Below are 22,671 nucleotides of genomic sequence, written 5' to 3'. Positions count from 1 at the left end.
CACTCAGAAGTTAGAGTGGCAAAACTTTCAAATGTACTTAATTGGCTACTATGTCCATCAGATGGTGTTCGTAGGTCATATGCTACAGACTGGGAGGTAGGGGGAACATACAGTAAATATGATGACAGATACTTCTGAAATGACCGGGGAAGGAAATTCAGAGAAAAATGAAGCACAGTATTTGTCGTATTACGAAGCTACTGCAGTAAAAATTTAACTTCCATTAAAACCTTTATCCCAGAATTGAAACTGCGGCCAAAATATTTATTTGATTCACACTGGCCAATGAGTACTCGCACGGAACAGGTGAACGTTGAATGGTACCTGAGTCGGAGGCTGAACGAGTCTATGAGTATCATCAGCAAAATAAGCAGACACATTAATTATATAATATATATTTGCGCCTAAGGGCTGATCACAGGTTGCCACTCACTGAAATCAAGAATTTCGTTTCTTTACTGTGTTCAGTGTAATGATATTCATCAGACTGTGATTTGTGTGTGTGTGTGTGTGTGTGTGTGTGTGTGTGTGTGTGTGTGTGTTATATTAGTGCATAATAATGTAAATATAAGTGCAATGCACAGTCAAAGGAACTATGTTACAAGTGCCAGATGACGGAAATTTGTATATAGTGTGATAACGAGTGAAAAAGTTGTGGCTGGTGTTTGGACGACGTGCAATTTACAAGTGGTGCTTATGAAGTAAGTGTTGTCACGAAAAAAGACAAGCATTTCCAGAGCTCTGCAAACAATGCTACATGTAGCAGCGGTGTTCAACGTCAGTAACTGTTTGGAGATACGTGTATCAAATGAGTACTATGTTACTGAAGATGTGGCAGTTTCTACTTTTGACTCTTGTAGTTGTGTGTGTATGTGTGTTTTTCTGTGTGTGTCTCTGTGTGTTGGTTAACGTTTGTGATTTCTCACGAAGAAACTGGGCGATGCATTTACGATTGATATAAGAAGAGAGGCTTCATGTATATGCACGTAACGTGGATGGATACTTGTGTGTGAACTGGTTGTCATGGTAAGCAGATGAATAAGTACAATGCAATAGTGTACATAGCTTGAGGCAATGAAGAAGATACTGGTTAGGTCTTGTGACATGCTCGCTATTTAAGTTAAGAAGTGGATTTCCCAACTTTACTTCTAAATAATTCAGATAGAATTACATATTTAAGGTTGATCTGTAAATAATAGGCATCATGAAAACATGGCTGTGGCGATAAGCATTTTCATTCAAACATTGATTTTCGTTTATAATTATGGAATACACTTCTGTAACAATAAAAGTAAATGAGAAATGAATCATTGAGTGTAAGGATTATTATGTGAAGGATATGAATTCCAGTTTTTGAAGCAGCTCAGTAAGTGGTGCATAAATATTCGGATATATCTAAAAATAAAAGTAATTTATGGTAATTACTAGTCAGTAACATTATAGTGAGTATTTATAATGTGATATGTTCATAAAAAGGAATAGAAGGATATAAAGATTTCTTTCATTTTGACGTGGTTGGGGATGGACCAATAACTGGAACAGGTCAGAAAAGGAAAACACTAAGTTCTACCAGAAGAAAACACTGCAAGACTAATATTTACAAAAGCCACAGGGAAAATTAAGCAAAGAATGGTCAGTAGATATTTGACAGACCCTCTTCTAAGAGCCAAGTATGGAGTTTTCACACAAAAAAGCGCCTTCCTTTGTGTGTTGCACAAGCTAGTGCACTGAAGTATGGCAATGTCACGAGAAACAACAGACTAGAAGTGGGAAGGAAATGCGAAGGAAGACAGAGCATTATGCGGAACTGCCTGAAGTGGCAGAGCTGTTGTGAAACCCTGTCGCCTTTCTTGTGAGGTGGTCATATGGTGTTCAAGAATTATGTTTTTATATCACCTTCTTTAAGAGAAATTTTCCATATATGCTCCGATTGAGAATTACATTTTCCTTAGAGCTTAGTAAACTTCAAAAACGTTTTTTCTAATTCCCCTCGAATAGTTAGTTAGAGTTGATGAATTTAGTTACAGAAATTGTCAGCGAATCCCACATATATATCTAGAAAGTAAAAGGGAGATACAAAACACACAAAACTGTTGTACTGATATGGGTGTAGCGACTAATGTGACTGACTACTCCACTACCACGAATATTTCAGGATTTACAGAATGGAAACGGCACGAATAGGGAATTTGAAATACGTTGCTGCACACCTTGAACTGTGCTGCAGCATTCTAAGATACACTATGTGATCAGAAGTATCCAAACACCTGGCTGAAATTGAATTACAAGTTCGTGGCGCCCTCTGTAGGTAATGCTAGAATACAATATGGTGTCGGCCGACCATTAGCCTTGATGACAGCTCCTACTCTCGCAGACATACGCTGAATCAGGTGCCGGAAGGTTTCTTGGGGAATGTCAGCCCATACTTCATGGAGTGGTGCACTGAGGAGAGGTATCTTTGTCAATCGGCAAGGCCTGGCACGATGTTGGTGTTCCGAAACATCACAAGAAGTTCTGCAGGATTCAGGTCAGCGCTCTGTGCAGGCCAGTCCATTACAGGAATGTTACTGAGGTGTAACCACTGCGCCGCAGGCCGTGCATTCAGAACAGGTGTTTGATCGGGTTGAAAGATGCAATCACCGCCCACGAATTGCTCTTCATCATAACCACCTCCGAAGTTTACTGTTGGCACTACACACACTGGCAGATGACGTTCACTAAGCATTCGTCACACCATCGGATGGCAACATTGTGTACCGTGATTCGTCACTCCACACAACGTTTCTCCACGGTTCAGTCGTACAATGTTTACTCACCGTAAACCAAGCGAGACATTGTTTGCATTTATTGGTATGATGTGTGGCCTATTAGCAGCCACACGACCATGAAATCCGAGTTCTGTCACCTCCCGCCTAACTGCCATACTGCTTGCAGTGGATCGTGATGTAGTTCGGAACTCCTATGTGATCATATGGATAGATGTCTGCCTTTCACACATTAAGACCCTCTTCAACTGTCTACAGTCTCTATCGGTCAACCGACGAGGTCGGCCTGTATGCTTCTCTGCTGTACGTGTCCCTTCACGTTCCCACTTCACTATCACATCGGAGACAGTGACCTAGGGATGTGTAGGAGTATGGAAATCTCGCGTACACATGTATGACACAAGTGACGCCCAGTCACCTGACCACGTTCGAAGTCTATGAGTTCCGCGAAACGCCCCATTGTGCTCTCTCACGATGTCTAATGACTACTGAAGTCACTGATATGGAGTACCTGGCAGTAGGTGGTAGCGGAATGCACCTAATATGAAAAACGTATGTTTTATGGGGAGTCCGGATACTTTTTACCACATAGTGTAGATGTTTCCCTGGTCCTGGTAAGGAGCGACAGACTTGCTCAGCTTCTTCACCTTCACTTTACACAGTATAACGCCATTTATAGGTATCTCATTCCCAGAAGCAGGGGAGACAACAAACGAGAACAGAGGGTACTTTGAAGGAAGAGGTTTAGGGTAGCATGTACAGCACAGAGAACAGAGCGGGCTTTCCCTAGCTGCGAACAGCACATGTCACTGTGGTGTCTGTCTGTGATCTGAGCAGTCCATCATTGTGTCCTTCACTAGAATGGAACCTGCAGTGGCCACCGCTAATTTTCCTTTTTCTTCAAACATTTCATGAGCTAATGTAAATAACAGCTTGTTGTACACATGCAATTCAATAGAAATATTGACTGCAAATAAGACCTAAATAATCCACGTAGCTATGGAAATCTTGGCTATTGCATGATTCTCTTCTTGCTAACTTATCTGCCAACAAAAGATTTGATGAAAATGTTATTAGAATTCAACGAAAGCTTTGTGAGCCATCAGAAAGTGCTATTTCTATTTCCAGTGTCTGTGTTTATGGGTCTACTATGCAATGGCCTTCAGACATCATTGCATGTTTGAAGAAACAAGTACTGATTGAGCTACAGCTGCGTGAAGAACAAGAAACGTATTCACAATCGTGAATACGATGACACTCCAACTGTACAGTTTATTGGTGATGTCAAAAGCTTGATCTCAGACCTGGACTGGAATCTGAATTTCCCAATGTGCAAGTACGATCGCCGAACAACTTCGTCTATGCGAGGATGCTTCAGTGACCGACCTAAAACTCCACATATCACCGTGAGTTTCCATGTCTTGCTGTAGAAAAATCACTGTAACTCTCACTCAGGAAGAGACTTACTTATTGTTGCCACGACCTGTGCCTGGGCATATGAATACTACTTACAGTGCCTGTGTTTAAAAACCTCCTATGGCATGTCCTTCAGAAAAGGATGCATGTCTGAAGGAACAGACCCTGCTGCAGTTCACAGCTGTATTTAGCATAAGAAATGTGTTTGCAGTTTAAAATACGATGAGATTCTCACTCTACAATTTACTGGTGACATCAGAAGATTTGTGCCAGACTGGACCCGAACCTGGATTTCCCACTTTATGCGAGCAGTGGCCTTAACAACGTCCAAGATCCAGATTAGAGTGTCAGTATGGAAGAAATTTTACTATTTTGCCAATATATTGGGTAAATCACCTAATGCTTCCTTCAGAAATATTGCGGGTATTGAAAGTGCTATTCATCTGCTGTTTTCATACAGTGGATTGGTAGTCTGGAGCTCGTATTGTTAGCCAATCCATAGATTGTACTAATACCTAGGAAGTGTATTTGTTGTGACAAGATACACTTTTCTAATTAGAGCTACTCCTATTGACGTTAACAAACGAAGAGTAGCGTAGTTCAGAATGTCAGTGGTGTTTGTTGCAGGATCCAAGTACGAGTCGTTTACGAGATACCGTATTTGAAATGTTCGACATCGGCGCTTGTTTGTGGCATTCAACCTGCTTGGTTGCGAAGTACAATGTCTTTATGTTTGCTTACTTCCAGCATGCATGTTCCTTGAGAGCATTTCGACAAGCTATTGAGTTAGTGTGTGACAATCCAATGCAGACAACGCCGGTATATGTATGACATACATTATGTGACCAAAGGTATCTGGACACCCCCAGAAACATTCATTTTTCATGTTAGGTGCATTGTGCTGATACCTACTGCGAGGTACTCCATATTGGCGCCCTCAGTGGACATTGCACACCGTGATACAGCAGAATGGGGCGCTCCACGTAACTGACGGACTTCGAATGTGTTCAGGTGATTGATGTCTCACTTGTCATACGTCTGTACGCGAGATTTCCACACTCCTAAACATGCGTAGGTCCGATGTGATAGCTAAGTGGAAACGTGAAGGGACACATACAGCACAAAAGCGTACAGGCCGACCTCGTCCGTTGAATGACAGAGACTGCCGACAGTTGAAGAGAGTCGTAATCTGTAATAGGCACACATCTATCCAGAACATCACACGAGAAATCGAAACTGCGTCGGTATCCACTACAAGTACAATGACAGTCAGGCGGGAGGTGACAATACTAGGATTTCATGGTCGAGCGGGTGTTCTTAAGCCACACATCACGATGGTAAATGTCAAATGACGCCTCGCCTGGTGTAAGAAGCGTAAGCATTGGACGATTGAACACTGGAAAAACGTTGTGTGGAGTGACTAATCATGGTACACAATGTACCAATCGGATGGAAAGGTGTGGGTATGGCGAATGCCCTGTGAACGCTCTCTGCCAGCATGTGTAGTGGCAACAGTAAAATTAGGAGGCGGTGGTTTTATGATATGGTCGTATTTGACATGGAAGGTGCTTGCACGCCTTGTTGTTTTGCGTGGCACTATCACAGCACAGCCCTACATTCATGTTTTAAGCGCCTTCTTGTTTCCAACTGTTCAAGAGCAGTTTGGGGATGGCGATTACATCTTTCAACATGTAAGAGCATCTTTTCATAAAGCATGGGCTGTGGCCGAGTGGTTGCATGACAGTAACGTCTTTGTGAAGGACTGGCCCGCACAGAGTCCTGACCTGAACGCTACAGAACACATCTGGGATATATTGGAAAGCCAGCTTCGTGCCAGGTCTCACCGACCAACATCGATACCTCTCTTCAGTGCAGCACTCCGTGTAGAATGAGCTGCCATTCCCCAACAAACGATCCAGCACCTGATTGAACGTATGGCTGCGAGAGTGGAAGCTGAGATCAAGGCTAAGGGTGGACCAACACCACACTGAATTCCAGCATTACTGATGGAGGGCTTCACTGAATTTGTAACTCATATTCAGCCAGGTGTCTGGATACATTTGATCACATAGTGTATACAAGAAAATGGGTATCAGTAGTAGTGTATTTTACTGCACATGCACATCTAATTAAACTTGGTGGTCGACATTGTAGGCCTGGCAGTACACACACTTATCGTTGTGTAACGTAGAATTGTAACTTGTCTCATGCTTACCTGGTGTCTGTCGGTGTCTCTGCAATCAGGTGAGTCAACTCCACAACAGTTTGTGGGTCATTGACTACAGCCTCAGCCCAGCCCTGCGTCGCCATCACACGGAGCAAGTGGGCCTTTATGAAGGCGACGGCGGCCTGCTTCAGCCTGTTGGCGGAATGCCTAATCGCGAGAACACCTGCAGCTGCCGCAGTCTCGATAGACAGCTGGGCGACCAGCTGTTGCTCACAGTGCGCTTTCAGTACCGACAGGCCGTATACGTCAGCGGCAACCAGCAGCTGTGGGGCCATGCTGGGCAGCTGGGGCACCTGCAGGGTGTAGAGGTATGCCAGCACCTGGCGCAGCACAGGACCCTCTGTGTCCGAGAGTACGAGCTGGCTGCTGCTGCCCTCTACAGTGACGCGACGGAACATGTCCGCAAACACGGGACTCCTGGCGGCCAAGACAGCCCTGTGAGCCACAAGCCGTGTATTGTCCCCGGCCAGCAGAGTAACCACAGCGCCGTCCCCGGCGTCCAGCAGAGCACCCAGATCCATAGCCGTGGCCTCCTCAGCCTGCTGAACTCGTCCCACTGTGAGGGATTCTGGAACACGGTTTCCCAAGGGACAGATGGGAGTGGCTGCCAGTGCAGAGTTAATCATTTTATCAATTTAAAGGCATTTATAAAGCTGCCATCAGGATAAAATTCACACACAACATAGATTAAAGTGTGTAGATGAAGGAAATAATACTTTTGAAAATCTATTACATCTCCCCTTATAACTTCCCTATTTTCTTGTAAAAAATGCCACGGAAGGAATACAGGCCTCCTATCATTTGTCTCTTTGTACAATTACTTGCTCAAAGTATCAAAATGGAGATCTAGCACAAAACTAAGAGCATATTTTATTCAACACACAGTCCCAATATCTGCACTTATTTAAGAAAACAATGATATTTTATGTCTGAAATCTATACCCCTCTGCCCTTAACCGCTAGCCCAGCATGTTTCTCTCCAGGAACTGATACAGGGGATCAACTAACTGCTGTCACAGTCTGGAATGACTTTCTAGAAACATGATATAGAGATGGCGGGCATAGCTTGATGGCAACTTCTCACATATTCGAACATGACAACACCCAATATTTTGTAGGGTAGTGGCGTAACGGCCCCCTCTCCCCCACCCCCAGTGGATAAAATTAAATTTTATGTGGGGTACAAACAACTGTGTCCAACTGTGTTTCGCTCACAATACTAAATTGTTTCTAAAAGATCATGTTTATCATTACTATTTCACAACAATTTAATAGTTATTACATAACTTAACATTAATTAATTTTTGTTTTCAAATAACAGAATTAATGAATGACACAATGTGGAGCATGCTACAGCTTGTCAAACGAATGTATGAACTTCATATTCCACACATTATCCTCCTGCTGCATGCAATAGTTTTCACTTTGTACCATGATGGAGAAATTGAGACATATAGATCACATATGCTTCAATATCTCATAAAAATTTCTAGCAAATGACCAGAAATTTCGTCATCACTCAGTTCATAATAGTAAATGAAAAAATATTAAACTTCAGCTCAACACTTACTATGTAGTGACAAGCGTTGGCAAGTTAAAATCTTTCGATTTTTGACACTGCAGAAGTAAGGAGTCCAGAAATCAAGTGATTCGGAAACAGTAAGTAGAGTGCACGAGTTTTCACTTGATTGATTTTAAGTAAAGGTGCAGGGTGAGGGTGACACAAGTGTCAGTAGAGAGAGAAGTGGTGTAGAGGAAACAAGTTTTGTAACAAGTGCATAACTTCACTGCAGACAGTTAGTTAACTTCCATTTTTGAGTAGTCTTAGAGGCAATGAGAAAGGCTACATCATTACAAATCAGAAGTACCAATTGTATAATTGACACATTAGTCTGAGGTTTAATAAAACATCTACAAAAGCTAAGTATCATTTATCTTTCATCACTTTCAAAATAAAAATTTTCGAAGGAAATATTCTTCTTAGTGGAGTTTAGTTAATTGCTAAAGATCATGACTTAGTGTGTGTGTTTGGGTGGGTAGCGTGGGTGGGATGGGGGAGGTGGAGCTCTAGCTAGTGTCTGTTTGCACTCTGGGATAATGGTCTCAGAATGGTTGGGAGCCATTACTGTAGGGGGATATGTCAGGGCCAGTCATAGAGAATATGCCATATTTTCAACACACATTTTTCCATCATTTGATAATTCATGACACCCTACCAAATTGTTGCAGATGGTACTGATAACTGACCTTTGTTGGTGTAAGTTCTTCATTACAAGCTGCTATTAGCGCTGAAAATAGTCACAGTTCCAGTAACTACGTTAGGTGATCAGGTTGATCCTTTAAATGACATTTTAAATTACTATTATTTATTGCACTTATTTTCTATCAGCTAGCTCTGAAAATCCGAGAAACGAGAAAGCCCTGGGAAAGACAACATTCTAGCTGAATATGTCGAACATGGAAGAATTGGAATTAGAAATCTGTTAAATACTCCCTAGCGTAACATATAGAAAAAGGGGAATTTGCCCTCAGATTCTAGAAAAACATTATACGATATTTGTCCTTAAAGGAGGAATGTCTTAAAATACGAAAATTACCGAAGCCTTAGCTTAGTTGAGAATGCCTTATCAAATAAAAGATTCCACTGTCTTCGAACAATTGACACAGGATTATCAGAAAGTCAGTTTGGATTCGGGAAAAAACGAAGAATCCAAGAAGGAGTAATATCATTAAACTTAATTTGAAATTGTAAATACATAGCTTTGGTAGGTATACAGGAAACGTCTCATGATGTAAAATGGCCAAATAAAGTTTGAGGTACAGGAGAGAGTGGGAATATGCATAGAGAGTGATACGTTATGTGGAAGCTGTATAATAAAAGAGAAGACTTCCATTGGAGTGCAGTCTACACAGGTTCTACGCATGTTCACAAATGAGTCCGGCAGGGTGGTGTACTATAAACAATTATCTTTAATCTATTCAACGAACAGGTACTTAGGAGGGGGAGAAGTGTTGCATGTAGTAATACAGGAGAATAGAGCAGGTATGCATGGCATAGCTGTTTTATCTGAAAGTGAATACAGTCTAGGCCCATGCTAGTGGCCTCTGTGTGCATCAGAACCAGAATGGTCCCAAAAGTGCTCCTCCAGGGTGAATTTGGATAATCCATGAGTGGACATTGCACACCACACAGTCTCCCATTGAGGGTAAAGTGACATCTCGATCGCCAAATACTGACTCTCAGCCCCCAACCGTGCAAATTTCACTTACTATCGATTCCATACAAATAAAAGTGGCCGAGAACAACATGGGGTGTTCGATGGGCATTCTAATTCCCATCGTGTCCCGCGGCTGGGGCATTGGACTGGATGAAGAAGACCCATTGAGTTCCCTCCACGGTCGCCAGATCTAACACCTACGGACTTTTACTTGTGGGGAACTGTGAAAGATAACGTCTATCGACGTAAGCCACGCACGCTGGAGGAACTTCGCCAGGAGATTACAGCGACATGTGCAGCGATCTCCACTGTAACACTGACTGACATAGTTGCGACGAGCCGGAAGCTGTGGCCGAGCGGTTCTGGGCGCTTCAGTCCGGAATCGCGCTCATGCTACAGTCGCAGGTTCGAATCCTGCCTCCGGCATGGATGTGTGGGATGTCCTTAGGTTAGTTAGGTTTAAGTAGTTCTAAGGGAGTAATGCCATCAGATGTGAAGTACCATAGTGCTTAGAGACTTTTAACGACTGCTCGTCATTCTGATATGTGTATAGCCGCCGACTGTAAACATTTTAAGACTTAAAGGAACCCTATGCTAAGCTGAAAGTTGTACAACATATGTGATGAATTATTAATTGTAAATAAACACATAAGTAATAGTTTTCGTTCCTTATGGTGTGCATACATTTTTCTGGCTGACTGTATATAAATAAGAAAAAAAATGTTAATTAGTTACAAAGTTCGGCGTCTTACAATTTATTCAAAATGTAAACGTCACTACATATATTCGGATTAAGGTTATGACATCTTCGATGTGCCTGCCGTCATTGGCGATGAGGTGGCGCAGATGAATAGCGAAATTCTGCGTGACCCGCTGAAGTGTCGGAAAATCGATGCTGGCGATGATCTCCTGAATGTCTGTTTTCAGCTCAGCAATAGTCTCTGGGCTATTGCTGCACACCTTGACCTTAATATAGCCCCACCGAAAGAAGTCGATGTATTCACACCTGGAGAACATGGAGGCCAATCGAGGCCCATGCCCGTGCCTCCTGGGTACACCAGAGCCAGAATGCGGTCCCCAAAATCCTCCTACAGGACATCAAACACTTCCCTGCTTCAAAGGGGTCGAGCACTATCTTGCATGAATCACATCTTATCGAAATGAGGGTAACTTTGGATAATCGCGATGATATCATCTTCCAAAACCTTGATGTACTGTTCGGTAGTCACCAAAAGCATATTGCACTGATTATTCCGTGACTGGAGACTGCCCACCACACAGTCACCCGTTGAAGGTGGAGAGACTTCTCGATCACCGAATGCGCAGTCTCAGTCCACCAACTGCGCCAATTTCGCTTATTGACGAACCCATCCAAATAGATGTGGGCTTAGGGGCGAAACGAAACCATATTCACATCAAAGTCCTGTTCGTCAATTCTGGAGACGAGAGTGTAGGCGAAACAAAACTGCTGTTCCATGGCCCTCGGGCTTAATGGCTGAGGAGTTTGAATTTTATATGGGAAAAGATGCAGGTCTTCAACAGCTATACGTCGCAGTGCCTTCCAGTTGATTCCCAGCTATTGTGCAGCTCGTCTGATAGATTTCCTGGGGCTGGTTTGAAACACAGCGCTTGTCATCTTGATGTTTTCAGGCGTTTCCATCCGTTTTGGTCCACGGACATTATGAACACTGTCAGCACGAAAGCTACCTGTTCTGTCAAACTTGCGGATCATATTCTTGATTTTTAGCACACACGGACCGGGTGTCTACATCCTGATCTCGGTCGCACCACTTCCTTTGAGCCGCATTTGGGCTGTTATTGCTCGTGTAGTAGGCCTTCACAAGTGGTATATGTTCAGGTACGCTGTACCGTGACGTTTTCTCGTGCACATAGCCGACAACAACCAGGCGCACGTGCATACGCAAACTAATTCCCATCATCCCCCGCAGCCAACAGTGCATTTTGAACGTCATAAAGGAAACCGTTCTGAAGCTATGAAGATTTCATTTCATGTAGGTCAATAATTGTCACCCTCAAACTTCCTGGCAGATTAAAACTGTGTGCCGGATCGAGATCCGAACTCAGGACCTTTGCCTTTCGCGGGCAACTGCTCTGTCGACTGGGCTACCCAACCACGACTCACGTCCCGTCCTCTGGGCTTCAGTTCTGCCAGTACCTCGTCTCCTACCTTCCAAACTTCACTAGCACTCCTGCCAGGAAGTTTCATATCAGCGTACACTCCGCTGCAGAGTGAAAATTTCAGTCTGCAAACATACCCCAGGCTGTGCCTAAGCTATGTCACCGCAATATCCTTTCTTTTTTGGAGTGCTAGCCTTGCAAGATTCGCAGAAGAGCTTATGTGAAGTTTGGAAGGTAGGAGACGAGGTACTGGTAGAACTGAAGCCCATAGGAGGGGACGTGAGTCCTGCTTGGGTAGCTCAGATGGTAGAGCACTTGCCCTCAAAAGGCAAAGGTCTTTAGTTCTTGTCTCGGTACGGCACACCCTTTTAATATGCCAGGAAGTTTCATATCAACGCACACTCTGCTGCAGTGTGAAAATTTCAATCTCGAAGTGTCAGCCTGCGTGAATAACTTTCCTTCCTGATTTCTATCGTAAACATGTTGTTGTTGTTGTTTTGGTCTTCAGTTCAGAGACTGGTTTGATGCTGCTCTATCCTATGTAAGCTCCTTCATCTCAAAGTACCTACGGCTATCTACTTAATGTATTCATATCTTGGTCTCCCTCCACGCTGCTCTCCAATACTGAACTGGTGATACCTTGATGCCTCAAGAAAAGGCAGACCAAGAGATCCCTTCTTCTAATCAATTTGTGCCACAAATTTCTCAATTCTATTCAGTACCTCCAGACTAGTTACTTGGTATACCCATTTAATCTTCAGCATCCTTCTGTAGCACCACATTTCGAAAGATTCTATTCTCTTCTTGTATAAACTATTTATCGTCCATGTTTCACATCCATACATAGCTACACTCCATAACAATACTTTCAGAAACGACTTCCTGACATTTAAAACTATACTCGATGGTAACAAATTTCTCTTCTTCAGAAACGCTTTCCTTGTCATTGGCAGTCAACATTTTACATCCTTTCTACTTCAACCATATCAGATAATTTGCTCCCCAAATAGCAAAAGTCATCTACTACCTTAAGTGCGTCGTTTGCTAATATAATCCCCTCAGCCTCACCTGATTTAATTCGACTACTTCCCATTATCATCGTTTCGGTTTTGTTTAAGTTCTTTTATCCTCCTTTGAAGACACTGTCCGTTCCATTCGACTGCTCTTCCAGGTCCTTTGCTCTCTCTGAAAGAATTCCAATGTCATTGGCAAACCTCAAAGCTTTTATTTCTTCTTCGGATTTAAATTCCTACTCTGAACTTTTCTTTTGTTTTCTTTACTGCTTGCTCAGTACATAGACTGAATGACGTTGGGGATGGGCTACAACCATGTCTCACTCCATTCTCAACCACTGTTTTCCTTTCATGCCCCTCGACTCTTATAACTGCCCTCTGGTTTCTGTACAAATTGTAAATAGCCATTCACTCGCTGTATTTGAGCCCTGTCGCCTTCATAATTTGAAAGAGAGTATTCTAGTCAACATTGTCAGAAGCTTTCTCAAAGTCTACAAATGCTAGAAACGTAGGCTTACCTTCCCTTAATAAACCAAATAATCGTAAACATACGCCAGTGTATTGCTCTTACGTCTTTCACCTTAGGCAAATACATTTTTTTCAGCTTCGGAAGACAAGAGTCAATTATGAATGAAAAACGAGCGCAGTACTGTTATGTCGTCCATCAGTCCCTCCCGATGGGGATCCCACACTGCACAGCAATACTCCAGAATAGGACGGACAAGCCTGGTGTAAGCAGTCCCTTTAGTAAAGCTGTTGCAGCTTTTAAGCGTTCTGCCAATGAACTGCAGTCTTTGGTTTGCTCTAAGCAAAAAATTATCTATGTGATCGTTCCAATTTAGGTTATTTGTAATTGTAATCCCCAAGTATTTAGTTGGATTTACAGCCTTAATATTAAGTGTGACTTATCGCGTAATCAAAATTTCTTTGGATTTCTTTTAGCACTCGTGTGAATAACTTCACTCTTTTCTTTATTCAGCTTCAATTGCCACTTTTCGCACCATACAGATATCTTATCTAAATCATTTTGCTGTTCGTTTTGGTCATCTGATGACTTAACAAGACGGTAAATTACAGCATCATTTGCAAAGAATCTGAGAGGGCTACTCAGATCGTCTCCTATGTCGTTAATATTGTTCAGGAACAACAGAGGGAAAAATTTGGTAATTTGTGGTAAGGTCTTATGGGACCCAACTGCTGAGGTCATCCGTCCCTAAGCTTACACGCTGTTTAATCTAACATAAACTAACTTACGCAAAGGACGACACACAGACCCATGCCCGATGGAGGACTCGAACCTCCGACGGGGGGAGTCACATGGAGCGTGACAAGACGCCCCAGACCGCGCGGCTATCCCGCTCGGACACAACAGATGGCCTATAACACTTCCTTGGGGAACGCAGGATACTGCTTCTGTTTTACTCGGACTGTGATCTTACTGAGAGGAAATCACGAAGCCAGTCGCACAATTGAGGCGATTTTCCATATTCATGCAGTTTGGTCAGAAGACGCATGTGAGGAACGGTGTCTAAAGTCTTCTGGAAATCTAAAAATTTGGAATAAGTTTGACATCCCCTGTCGATAGCACTCATCACTTGATGAGTATAAAGAGGTAGTTGTGTTTGACAACAACGATGTGTTTTGCATCCGTGAGGCAATACTGGACTTACGACTTATCTTAGAAGGAAGATTAAGGAAAGGCCAACCTACGTTTCTAGCATTTGTAGACTTTGAGAAAGCTTTTGACAATGTTGACTGGAATACTCTCTTTCAAATTCTAAAGGTGGCAGGGGTAAAATACAGGGAGCGAAAGGCTATTTACAATTTGTACAGAAACCATATGGCAGTTATAAGAGTCGAGGGGCATGAAAGGGAAGCAGTGGTTGGGAAGGGAGTGAGACAGGGTTGTAGCCTCTCCCCGATGTTATTCAATCTGTGTATTGCGCAAGCAGTAAAGGAAACAAAAGAAAAATTTGGAGTAGGTATTAAAATCCATGGAGAAGAAATAAAAACTTTGAGGTTTGACGATGACATTGTAATTCTGTCAGAGACAGCAAAGGACTTGGAAGAGCAGTTGAACGGAATGAACAGTTTCCTGAAAGGAGGATATAAGATGAACATCAAGAAAAGCAAAACGAGGATAATGGAATATAGTCGAATTAAGTCGGGTGATGCTGAGGGAATTAGATTAGGAAATGAGACACTTAAAGTAGTAAAAGAGTTTTGCTATTTGCGGAGCAAAATAACTGATGATTGTCGAAGTAGAGAGGATATAAAATGTGTAAGTAGGCTGTTTATGTTTTCTTTATGTAAGTAGGCTGTTTAGGTTCTTATATTGGTAACGCCGCCGCCACGTAGCGCTCTCTGTATGAAAATGAAATCACTGGCTGTGCTGTGTGCAGTCTGTGGCTAGTTTGCATTGTTGTCTGCCATTGTAGAGGGACAGTTGGATGTTAACAGCGCGTAGCGTTGCGCAGTTAGAGGTGAGCCGCCAGCAGTGGTGGATTTGAGGAGAGAGATGGCGGAGTTTTGAAATTACATATATTATGACTTGTGATGATATTAAGGTAAATACATTGTTTGTTCTCTATTAAAATGTTTCATTTGCTAACTATCCCTATCAGTAGTTAGTGCCTTCCGTAGTTTGAATCTTTTATTTAGCTGGCAGTAGTGGCACTCGCTGTATTGCAGTAGTTCGAGTAATGAAAATTTTTGTGAGGTAAGTGATTTCTGAAAGGTATAGTTTAATGTTACTCAGGGCCATTCTTTTGCAGGGATCTTTGATAGTCAGATTGCGTTGCGCAAAATATATTGTTTGTCAGTTTAAGCACAGCCGTGTACAATTGTTCTAAGTGGACGTTTCATAAGTATAAATTGTTATGAAGGGGATGTTTCATAAATGTAGACTGGCAATGGCAAGGAAAGCGTTTCGGAAGAACGCGAGTGTAGATTTAAGTGTCAGGAAGTCGTTTCTGAAAGTATTTGTATGGAGTGTAGCCATGTATGAAAGTGAAACATGGACGGTAAATAGTTTGGACAAGAAGAGAATAGAAGCTTTCGAAATGTGGTGCTACAGAAGAATGTTGAAGATTAGGTGGGTAGATCACATAACTAATGAGGAGGTATTGAATAGGATTGGGGAGAAGAGAAGTTTGTGGCACAACTTGACTAGTAGAAGGGACCGGTTGGTAGGACATGTCCTGAGGCAACAAGGGATCAGAAATTTAGCATTGGAGGGCAGTCTGAAGGGTAAAAATCGTAGAGGGAGACCAAGAGATGATTACACTAAGCAGATTCAGAAGGCTGTAGGTTGCAGTAGGTACTGGGAGATGAAGGAGCTTGCACAGGATAGATTAGCATGGGGAGCTGCATCAAACAAGTCTCAGGACTGAAGACCACAACAACGACAACATGTCTATCTGTCAATAAATCGTTTTCTTCGAGGTAATTCATAATGTTCGAACACAGTATACGTTCCAAAACCCTACTGCAAATCGACGTTAGTGCTGTGGGCCTGTAATTCAGTGGATTACTCCTACTTTCCTTCTTGGGTATTGGTGAGACTTGAGCAACTTTCCAGTATTTAGGAACGGAACTTTCTGTGAGCAGGCGGTTTTATATAATTCCTATATATGGAGCTGTAGCATCAGCATAATCGGAAGTGAACCTGAGTGGGGTACAATCTGGACCGGAGGTTTTCCCTTTATTAAGTGATTTAAGCTGCTTTGCTACACCGTGGATGTCTCTACTTCTATGTTTCTCATCTAGGCAGTCGTTCTTTATCGGAATTCAGAAATATTTACTTCGTCTTCTTTGGTGAATTAGTTTCGGAAAACCTGTTTCATAACTCTGATTTAGTGGCACTGTCGTCAGTGACTTCGCCGTTGTTATCGTGCGTTGAAGGTGTTGATTGCGTCTCGCCACTGGCTTGCTTTATGCACGACCTGTCGCTGTTCCTTGATCACTGTCAACTGTCCTCAGTGCCAGTGATTGGCTGCTCGCTAAAGGATTAATAAAGGTGGCGTTTGGACATTTAAGCTGCTGATTCACAGCAGCTTACACCTCGGCACTTCCGAGGTGAACACGTATACAGAATCCCTGCATACTTACACATATGGAACTTTTGTGCATTGTGGTTGGCTTTTTCTTTCACACATTTGCAACCACACGGACAACGTTTATATATTGGCTTTGGCAAGTATTTCTGTGGTTATGTCACTTTGTACGTATATCCACACACAACTTACAGTGCTTACTCACTAAATGCTGTCGTCGTATGTCTCCCTGTGGCCGCCACGCCTACAGGAGAGATGACAGGCTGCTCCTTGCCGAGGACAGAGAGCTGTACATCACCATGGTCGTCGTATTCCACGCCAAGACAACTTGGTGGCCAAGGAATCAGGGTTGAAAAGATGTTTTGCTCTAAATGCAAGTCCGTCTGGAGACTACACACCATGTTCCTCGATGCTCAAAAACTCGGTGATGTTTTCACAATCCTTCTCTTACTTTCGTTTCTGCTCCTGTGTGGTCAACAGAGAACAGGCCATTGCTTCAGTATCTTTCTTTCGTCAGTGAACATTACACTGTTGTGTGTATTTTGTTAATTCACTGGGATTTATCTATAATGTCTGGTCTCACTTCAGACGTTTCTCCTGTATGCATTTTACATCTGTTTGTTACCAGATTTTTCTGACACAAAAATTAAAGATTTCTAAGACACAAATTAAAGATTAATATGATTAACTTAAATTGTATAGGCACTTAAGTATTTTGCAACCATACATAATTTTTCAGTTTATATATATATATATATATATAGTGTACTTCACCGTCGTAATTGTCAGTAAGAATGGACTACGCCTGTCACTATAGACTTTCATTTTGCCTCTATGCATTCACCCTTCAATACCTGATCTGCTGCCCATAGAAAAGTACACTTTCAGTGGCTTGCTTGTGCCATGTGTACTTGCAAATAACAATCCATCTAAAACGTACGACCACTAACAGCCATAATTATTAGTCTGCAAATGGCGCAAGTACTGATATAATATTGTTTAGCACACTGTTCTCAATCATCAGTAGGAATATCTGCAGTTATACCAATTACATAACGTATGTCTACATGTAGGAAGGTGAACGATCTGTGCGTATAACTAACTACACAGACTAAGCATTTGAATGTTATATAGACTGAAGAACCAAAGAAATTTCGTGTAGGGCGCCGCGAGCCCGCAGAAGTGCCGCAACACGACGTGGCATGGACTCGACTAATGTCTGAAGTAGTGCTGGAGGGAACTGACACCGTGAATCCTGCAGGGCTGTCCGGCTGTCCATAATTCCGTAGGAATACGAAGGGCTGGAGATTTCTTCTGAGCAGCACGTTGCAAGGAATCTCACTTATGCTGAAAATAATGTTCATTTCTGGGGAGTATGGTGACCAGTGCAAGTGTCTAAACTCAGAAGAGTGTTCCTGGAGCCATTCTGTAGCAATTCTGGACGTGTGGGGTGTCGTATTGCCCTTCTGGAATTGCCCAAGTCTATCGGAATGTACAATGGACACGAATGGACGCAGCTGATCAGACAGGAAGCTTATGTACGTGTCACCTGTCAGAGTCGTGTCGAGTCGTGTCCAACAGCAAGTGGCCCACACCGTTACAGAGCATCGATCAAGTTGAACAATCTCCTGCTGACATACAGGGTTCATGGATTCCTGAGGTTGTCTCCATACTTCCATCCACTCGATACAGTTTGAAACTATACTCGCCCAACCAGGAAAGACGTTTAGAGTCATCTACAGTCCAATGTCGTTGTTGACTGGTCCAGGCGAGGCGTGAAGACTTGGCGTTCAGCTCCGAAGTCCGTTATCGATGATTTTTCCTTGTCTGGTTTTGCAGCCTGATTCTTGTTGACGGCCCAGAATTAAAATCTATAGCAATTTGCAGAAGGGTTGAACTTCTGATAAGTTGAACAAAATGGTGGTACGGGAAATTGTCCACTTCATCAGGACATCGGAGATGCTGTGTCCCATCGCAACTGCGCCGACTATAACACCACGCTGAAACCCACCTACGTCTTGATAACCTGCCATTGTAGCAGCATAACCGATCTAACAACTACCCCAGACGCCCGCATCTCGTGATCGTGCGGTAGCGTTCTCGCTTCCCACGCCCGGGTTTCCGGGTTCGATTCCCGGCGGGGTCAGGGATTTTCTCTGCCTCATGATGGCTGGGTGTTGTGTGCTGTCCTTACGTTAGTTACGTTTAAGTAGTTCTAAGTTCTAGGGGACTGATGACCACAGATGTTAAGTCTCATAGTGCTCAGAGCCATTTGAATTTGAACTACCCCAGACACATGTTGTCTTATACAAGCCTTGCCGACCGCAGCGCCGTGTTCTGCCTGTTTACATACCTCCGTATTTGAATACACACGCCTATACCAGTTTCTTTGGCACTCCAGTGTAAATGACTCATCATAAATCTCACTGTATACACAGACATACACGTTCTGTGCGTAATGCCTGTAGACTTTTCCTTTCATACATTTGTAACAACACGGAAAACATTTCTGTGCTTATGTATGTTTGTAACTTACCAGTCTTACCAGTCTTTCCAGTCTTAATCATTAAATGTTCTTGTCGTATGTCTTCCGTGAACGCACTCGTACTTCTTTAAAAGTACTGTTCACAGTCAATTGTCTTCCTTTCATAATTATTGTTGGATATATGCAGACCAATGCACTACTTTTATTTCAGCCATGTTAAGTACTTAAGGTTCGATTTTCGAGTCGTGTCGAGTACTGTGCATGCGTTCCATTGCCATTCAAACAAACGAAGTGTCTGTATGTAAGTTCTGTGTAGTGAAATATTTTTGAATACACAGTATTTTTTATTTCTCCATCTGGCGCGGACAGAAGGTTTTTCAATGTGTCATCAGGCCACATGCAGCATGTGAGAAGCATGTATTTCCCTAATTTAGTAATCACACTTGCAGCGAAAGTTCCTGTACTTTGCTGCTGGTTTCTGAAAATGTGAGTCGCAATCGGAAACAGCAAACGTTTCAACTCGAGTGCCATGTCTGCTGGAATCATTGGGTTGTGAGGCAACAGTATATCTCTCCTGCAATGTTCCCATTTAAACGCGTGGTATTAACGATATTGTCAAATTTTTTTGCCAAAAAAGTGGTACCATTGGAAAATCGTGGTGGCTTTATGATTCGAAGAAGAATGACATCCAAGCAAATTTCCATCGTTAAACCGTGTAGCGGAAGGCCTGAAGTGAATTTAGGAATATGGCTGAATTTTTAAGAACTTCATTCTGATTCATTGCAGTATCAGTGCATAGATATACAGTCGCTTCGCCCGATACTTTGTTTTACATGCAGATGAATAAGTATGTTTAAGGAAGTGTAGTTCATGAACGAATTAGTTGAAATGAACTATTCTGAGAAAGGAACTGTTTGAAGTGGCCTTTCTCTTAGTAAAATGTAGTTCGTTTACTTCTGGTTTCCCCTACATATTGGTAGTTAGAATCCGTGTGAACAAATTTCTCCTCCCTTGATACTGAGTACAGCCGATTCCCAGGAGGTAAATGTCCTTCGTTCTGACCTCCTAGTGGTGGACTGTACGGGCGGCATCTGATTAGAAGACTGAAATCGTTCTGTCAGTTTGTAATCTCGCCCCTCCTTCCTACTTCCATCTGTTGTCCACATAAGGCAAAAGATTTTATGGTGATTTTAGAGGAGTGAATATTACAGTTAACTTTCTAGATTACTTAGCTTGTCATTTTTAGTTGTTTCCAGTTCTTCTTTTCTAGAAGTCTGATTCTTTGAAGATATAAATGTCACATCAGCCCCTCGCCCTTGGTTTAAATCAAATACATTGGAAGATTGTGGTTGCAGCAAGTTTTTCACATAAATATATTTTCTCATTTTGTAGTATACCAACAGCATTTTGATTTTTCGCATTAAAAAAGCCGAAATTAAACTGTTCACACAAAAATACGTCCGATCACAGACACGCTTACGACTCTCTCACTCTGCAGAAGTAGCAATATTCGAAAGGGTTTACAGTTTTGGTTATCAAATTAATTTTTACTAGATTTGTTTACATAATTTCGATTATTGTCTCACAAATGAAGCTAGAAATCAACATAGTAAACAGTATAGGATTGTGTAATTAATTACAGAAATTTTAAGTGTGGCATAACCCGTAATTTCAAATGTTTCTAAAAAAAATTATTTTAACTATACATTCAGAACTAGTACTTACCGATTATAACATCTAAACTAAAATATGTCATAAAGTAATTGCATTTCATAAATTTTAGCTCGTAATATTACATACCACATATGAAATTATATGAAAGTTTTCAGAAAGGCAGCTGAGATAATATTGACCTGTCCAAGATTCGGAAAATAATACTGGTATCGACAAGTACTGTTATGGAAAAGTAGCGCTAGAGGAGGATGTCTCATTACATGTCCTCTTACTTAAGTTCAGCCTCCAGTTCCGAACTGTGCGAACTGTGTGGGATAGGGGAGAGAAGCCATTGAGTTCATCTCAGTCTACAGTACCTGTATCTAAATATTTCCTTCTCATGTTAAGACCTAATTTTTGCGAAATAATTAATAAGAGCGAGTTTTTCCTATTTATAGATCTTGTCAGATGGAAAATTAGATAGCAGATAATCGCTTTGGTGACAAGGAGAATAATTTCATCCTTAGTACTTCCCACTTCCTGGGTTCCCAACTAAATACTTTGGATGAAACTGAAAACGCTCAGCCCATTGTGTCAAAAAGCCTGCATGTAAAAAAATCATTGAAATATGAAGTCTGATTTGTTTTTAAAGGTCTGAGTCATAGTTCGTTTCGCATAGCTATGACGCGCCGATGTCTGCTCGCGTTCTGCCCGTCGTGGAGTGCACGAGCTCGATTTCTCTGTTTACTCCTCACCACGGCTCCGTGCACTGCTCCCTGTTACGAGCGAGCCGTGGCGCACACTGAACGCCGGGTAGCGATCAGGATCACTTTTCAAATTGAATATGCACGGCTACGACCTTTTGAAATTGAGTTGTAAAGGATGATCTTCGCCTGGACCCACAGGATGTAACTGGCATTCACTTTTCCATTACTGGTAACGTTGAAGGTGTCAGTATGCGCACCGAAGAATTGTGTACCGACATTGAGATCCACTACGTGCCAAACCTCAAGTCTAATGACCCTGTCGGACATGGAGGGGCCTCCATTCGATTAGGGTCTTTGAACTCCCGATTGAGGTCCCACCAGACATAATCATGTCGTCTTCCAAGCCATATGGCAATGTATGCAGTCACCAGGCCGACAGGTGGAAACCCTTGATACCTATCCTGTTCTCAACAGTGTCCGTCAACTGAAATATGAATTAGTGAAGCATGTGCCATTATACCTGTTTATAGGAGCATGCAGGGCCATCATCACATATGACATGCAGCCCCGTACCTGTAGTTGCTGCAACTAGGAAGGACATTCCGCCAAAACTGCCTCTGGCGCTGGCTTGGAGAGACACCACTCAACGACGCTGCCCCCATTGCGACGTCCATTGTCCATCCTGTCACCTATGCTGTGGGCACTGCACAAACTGCTGGTCTTCAGCACTACTCACGTGATCCATTACAAACGATGACTGCCATCGCAGAGACTGATCTGGCACTCATCACACCACTGGAACCAGAGCTGTTAACTGGAGGAGACACTCTCCTGCCTAGCACCGATGACAACAACACAGAAATGGCTCCTAGTGTTGTACCGACTTCTGTCTTCCTTCTATCAGCCATTGAACCAATGGGCAATTGTTACCACAACTCTGGATAGCATGTTTGCAAACAAAAGCCTCAATGGAAGCGCCAGAAACGGCACTGT

The 22,671-nt window shown here is 42.6% G+C and overlaps 1 protein-coding gene across 2 annotated transcripts in view; it reads right to left on the bottom strand.

The window, feature by feature from the left end:
* LOC126108734 (ankyrin-3-like) overlaps positions 1 to 22,671 on the bottom strand; it is a 111,880-nt gene that overhangs the window by 27,870 nt on the left and 61,339 nt on the right. For both annotated transcript variants that reach the window (XM_049914073.1, XM_049914072.1), the window contains exon 4: positions 6,397 to 6,976. In XM_049914073.1, coding sequence (XP_049770030.1) covers positions 6,397 to 6,976 — 580 coding nt within the window. The remainder of the gene's footprint in view (positions 1 to 6,396; positions 6,977 to 22,671) is intronic.

The sequence above is a fragment of the Schistocerca cancellata genome, chromosome 11 (genome assembly GCF_023864275.1).
Source record: "Schistocerca cancellata isolate TAMUIC-IGC-003103 chromosome 11, iqSchCanc2.1, whole genome shotgun sequence".
Lineage (NCBI taxonomy): Eukaryota > Metazoa > Arthropoda > Insecta > Orthoptera > Acrididae > Schistocerca > Schistocerca cancellata.
Note: the sequence above shows the minus strand (reverse complement) of the source record. Positions and strands in the feature narration are given on the sequence as shown.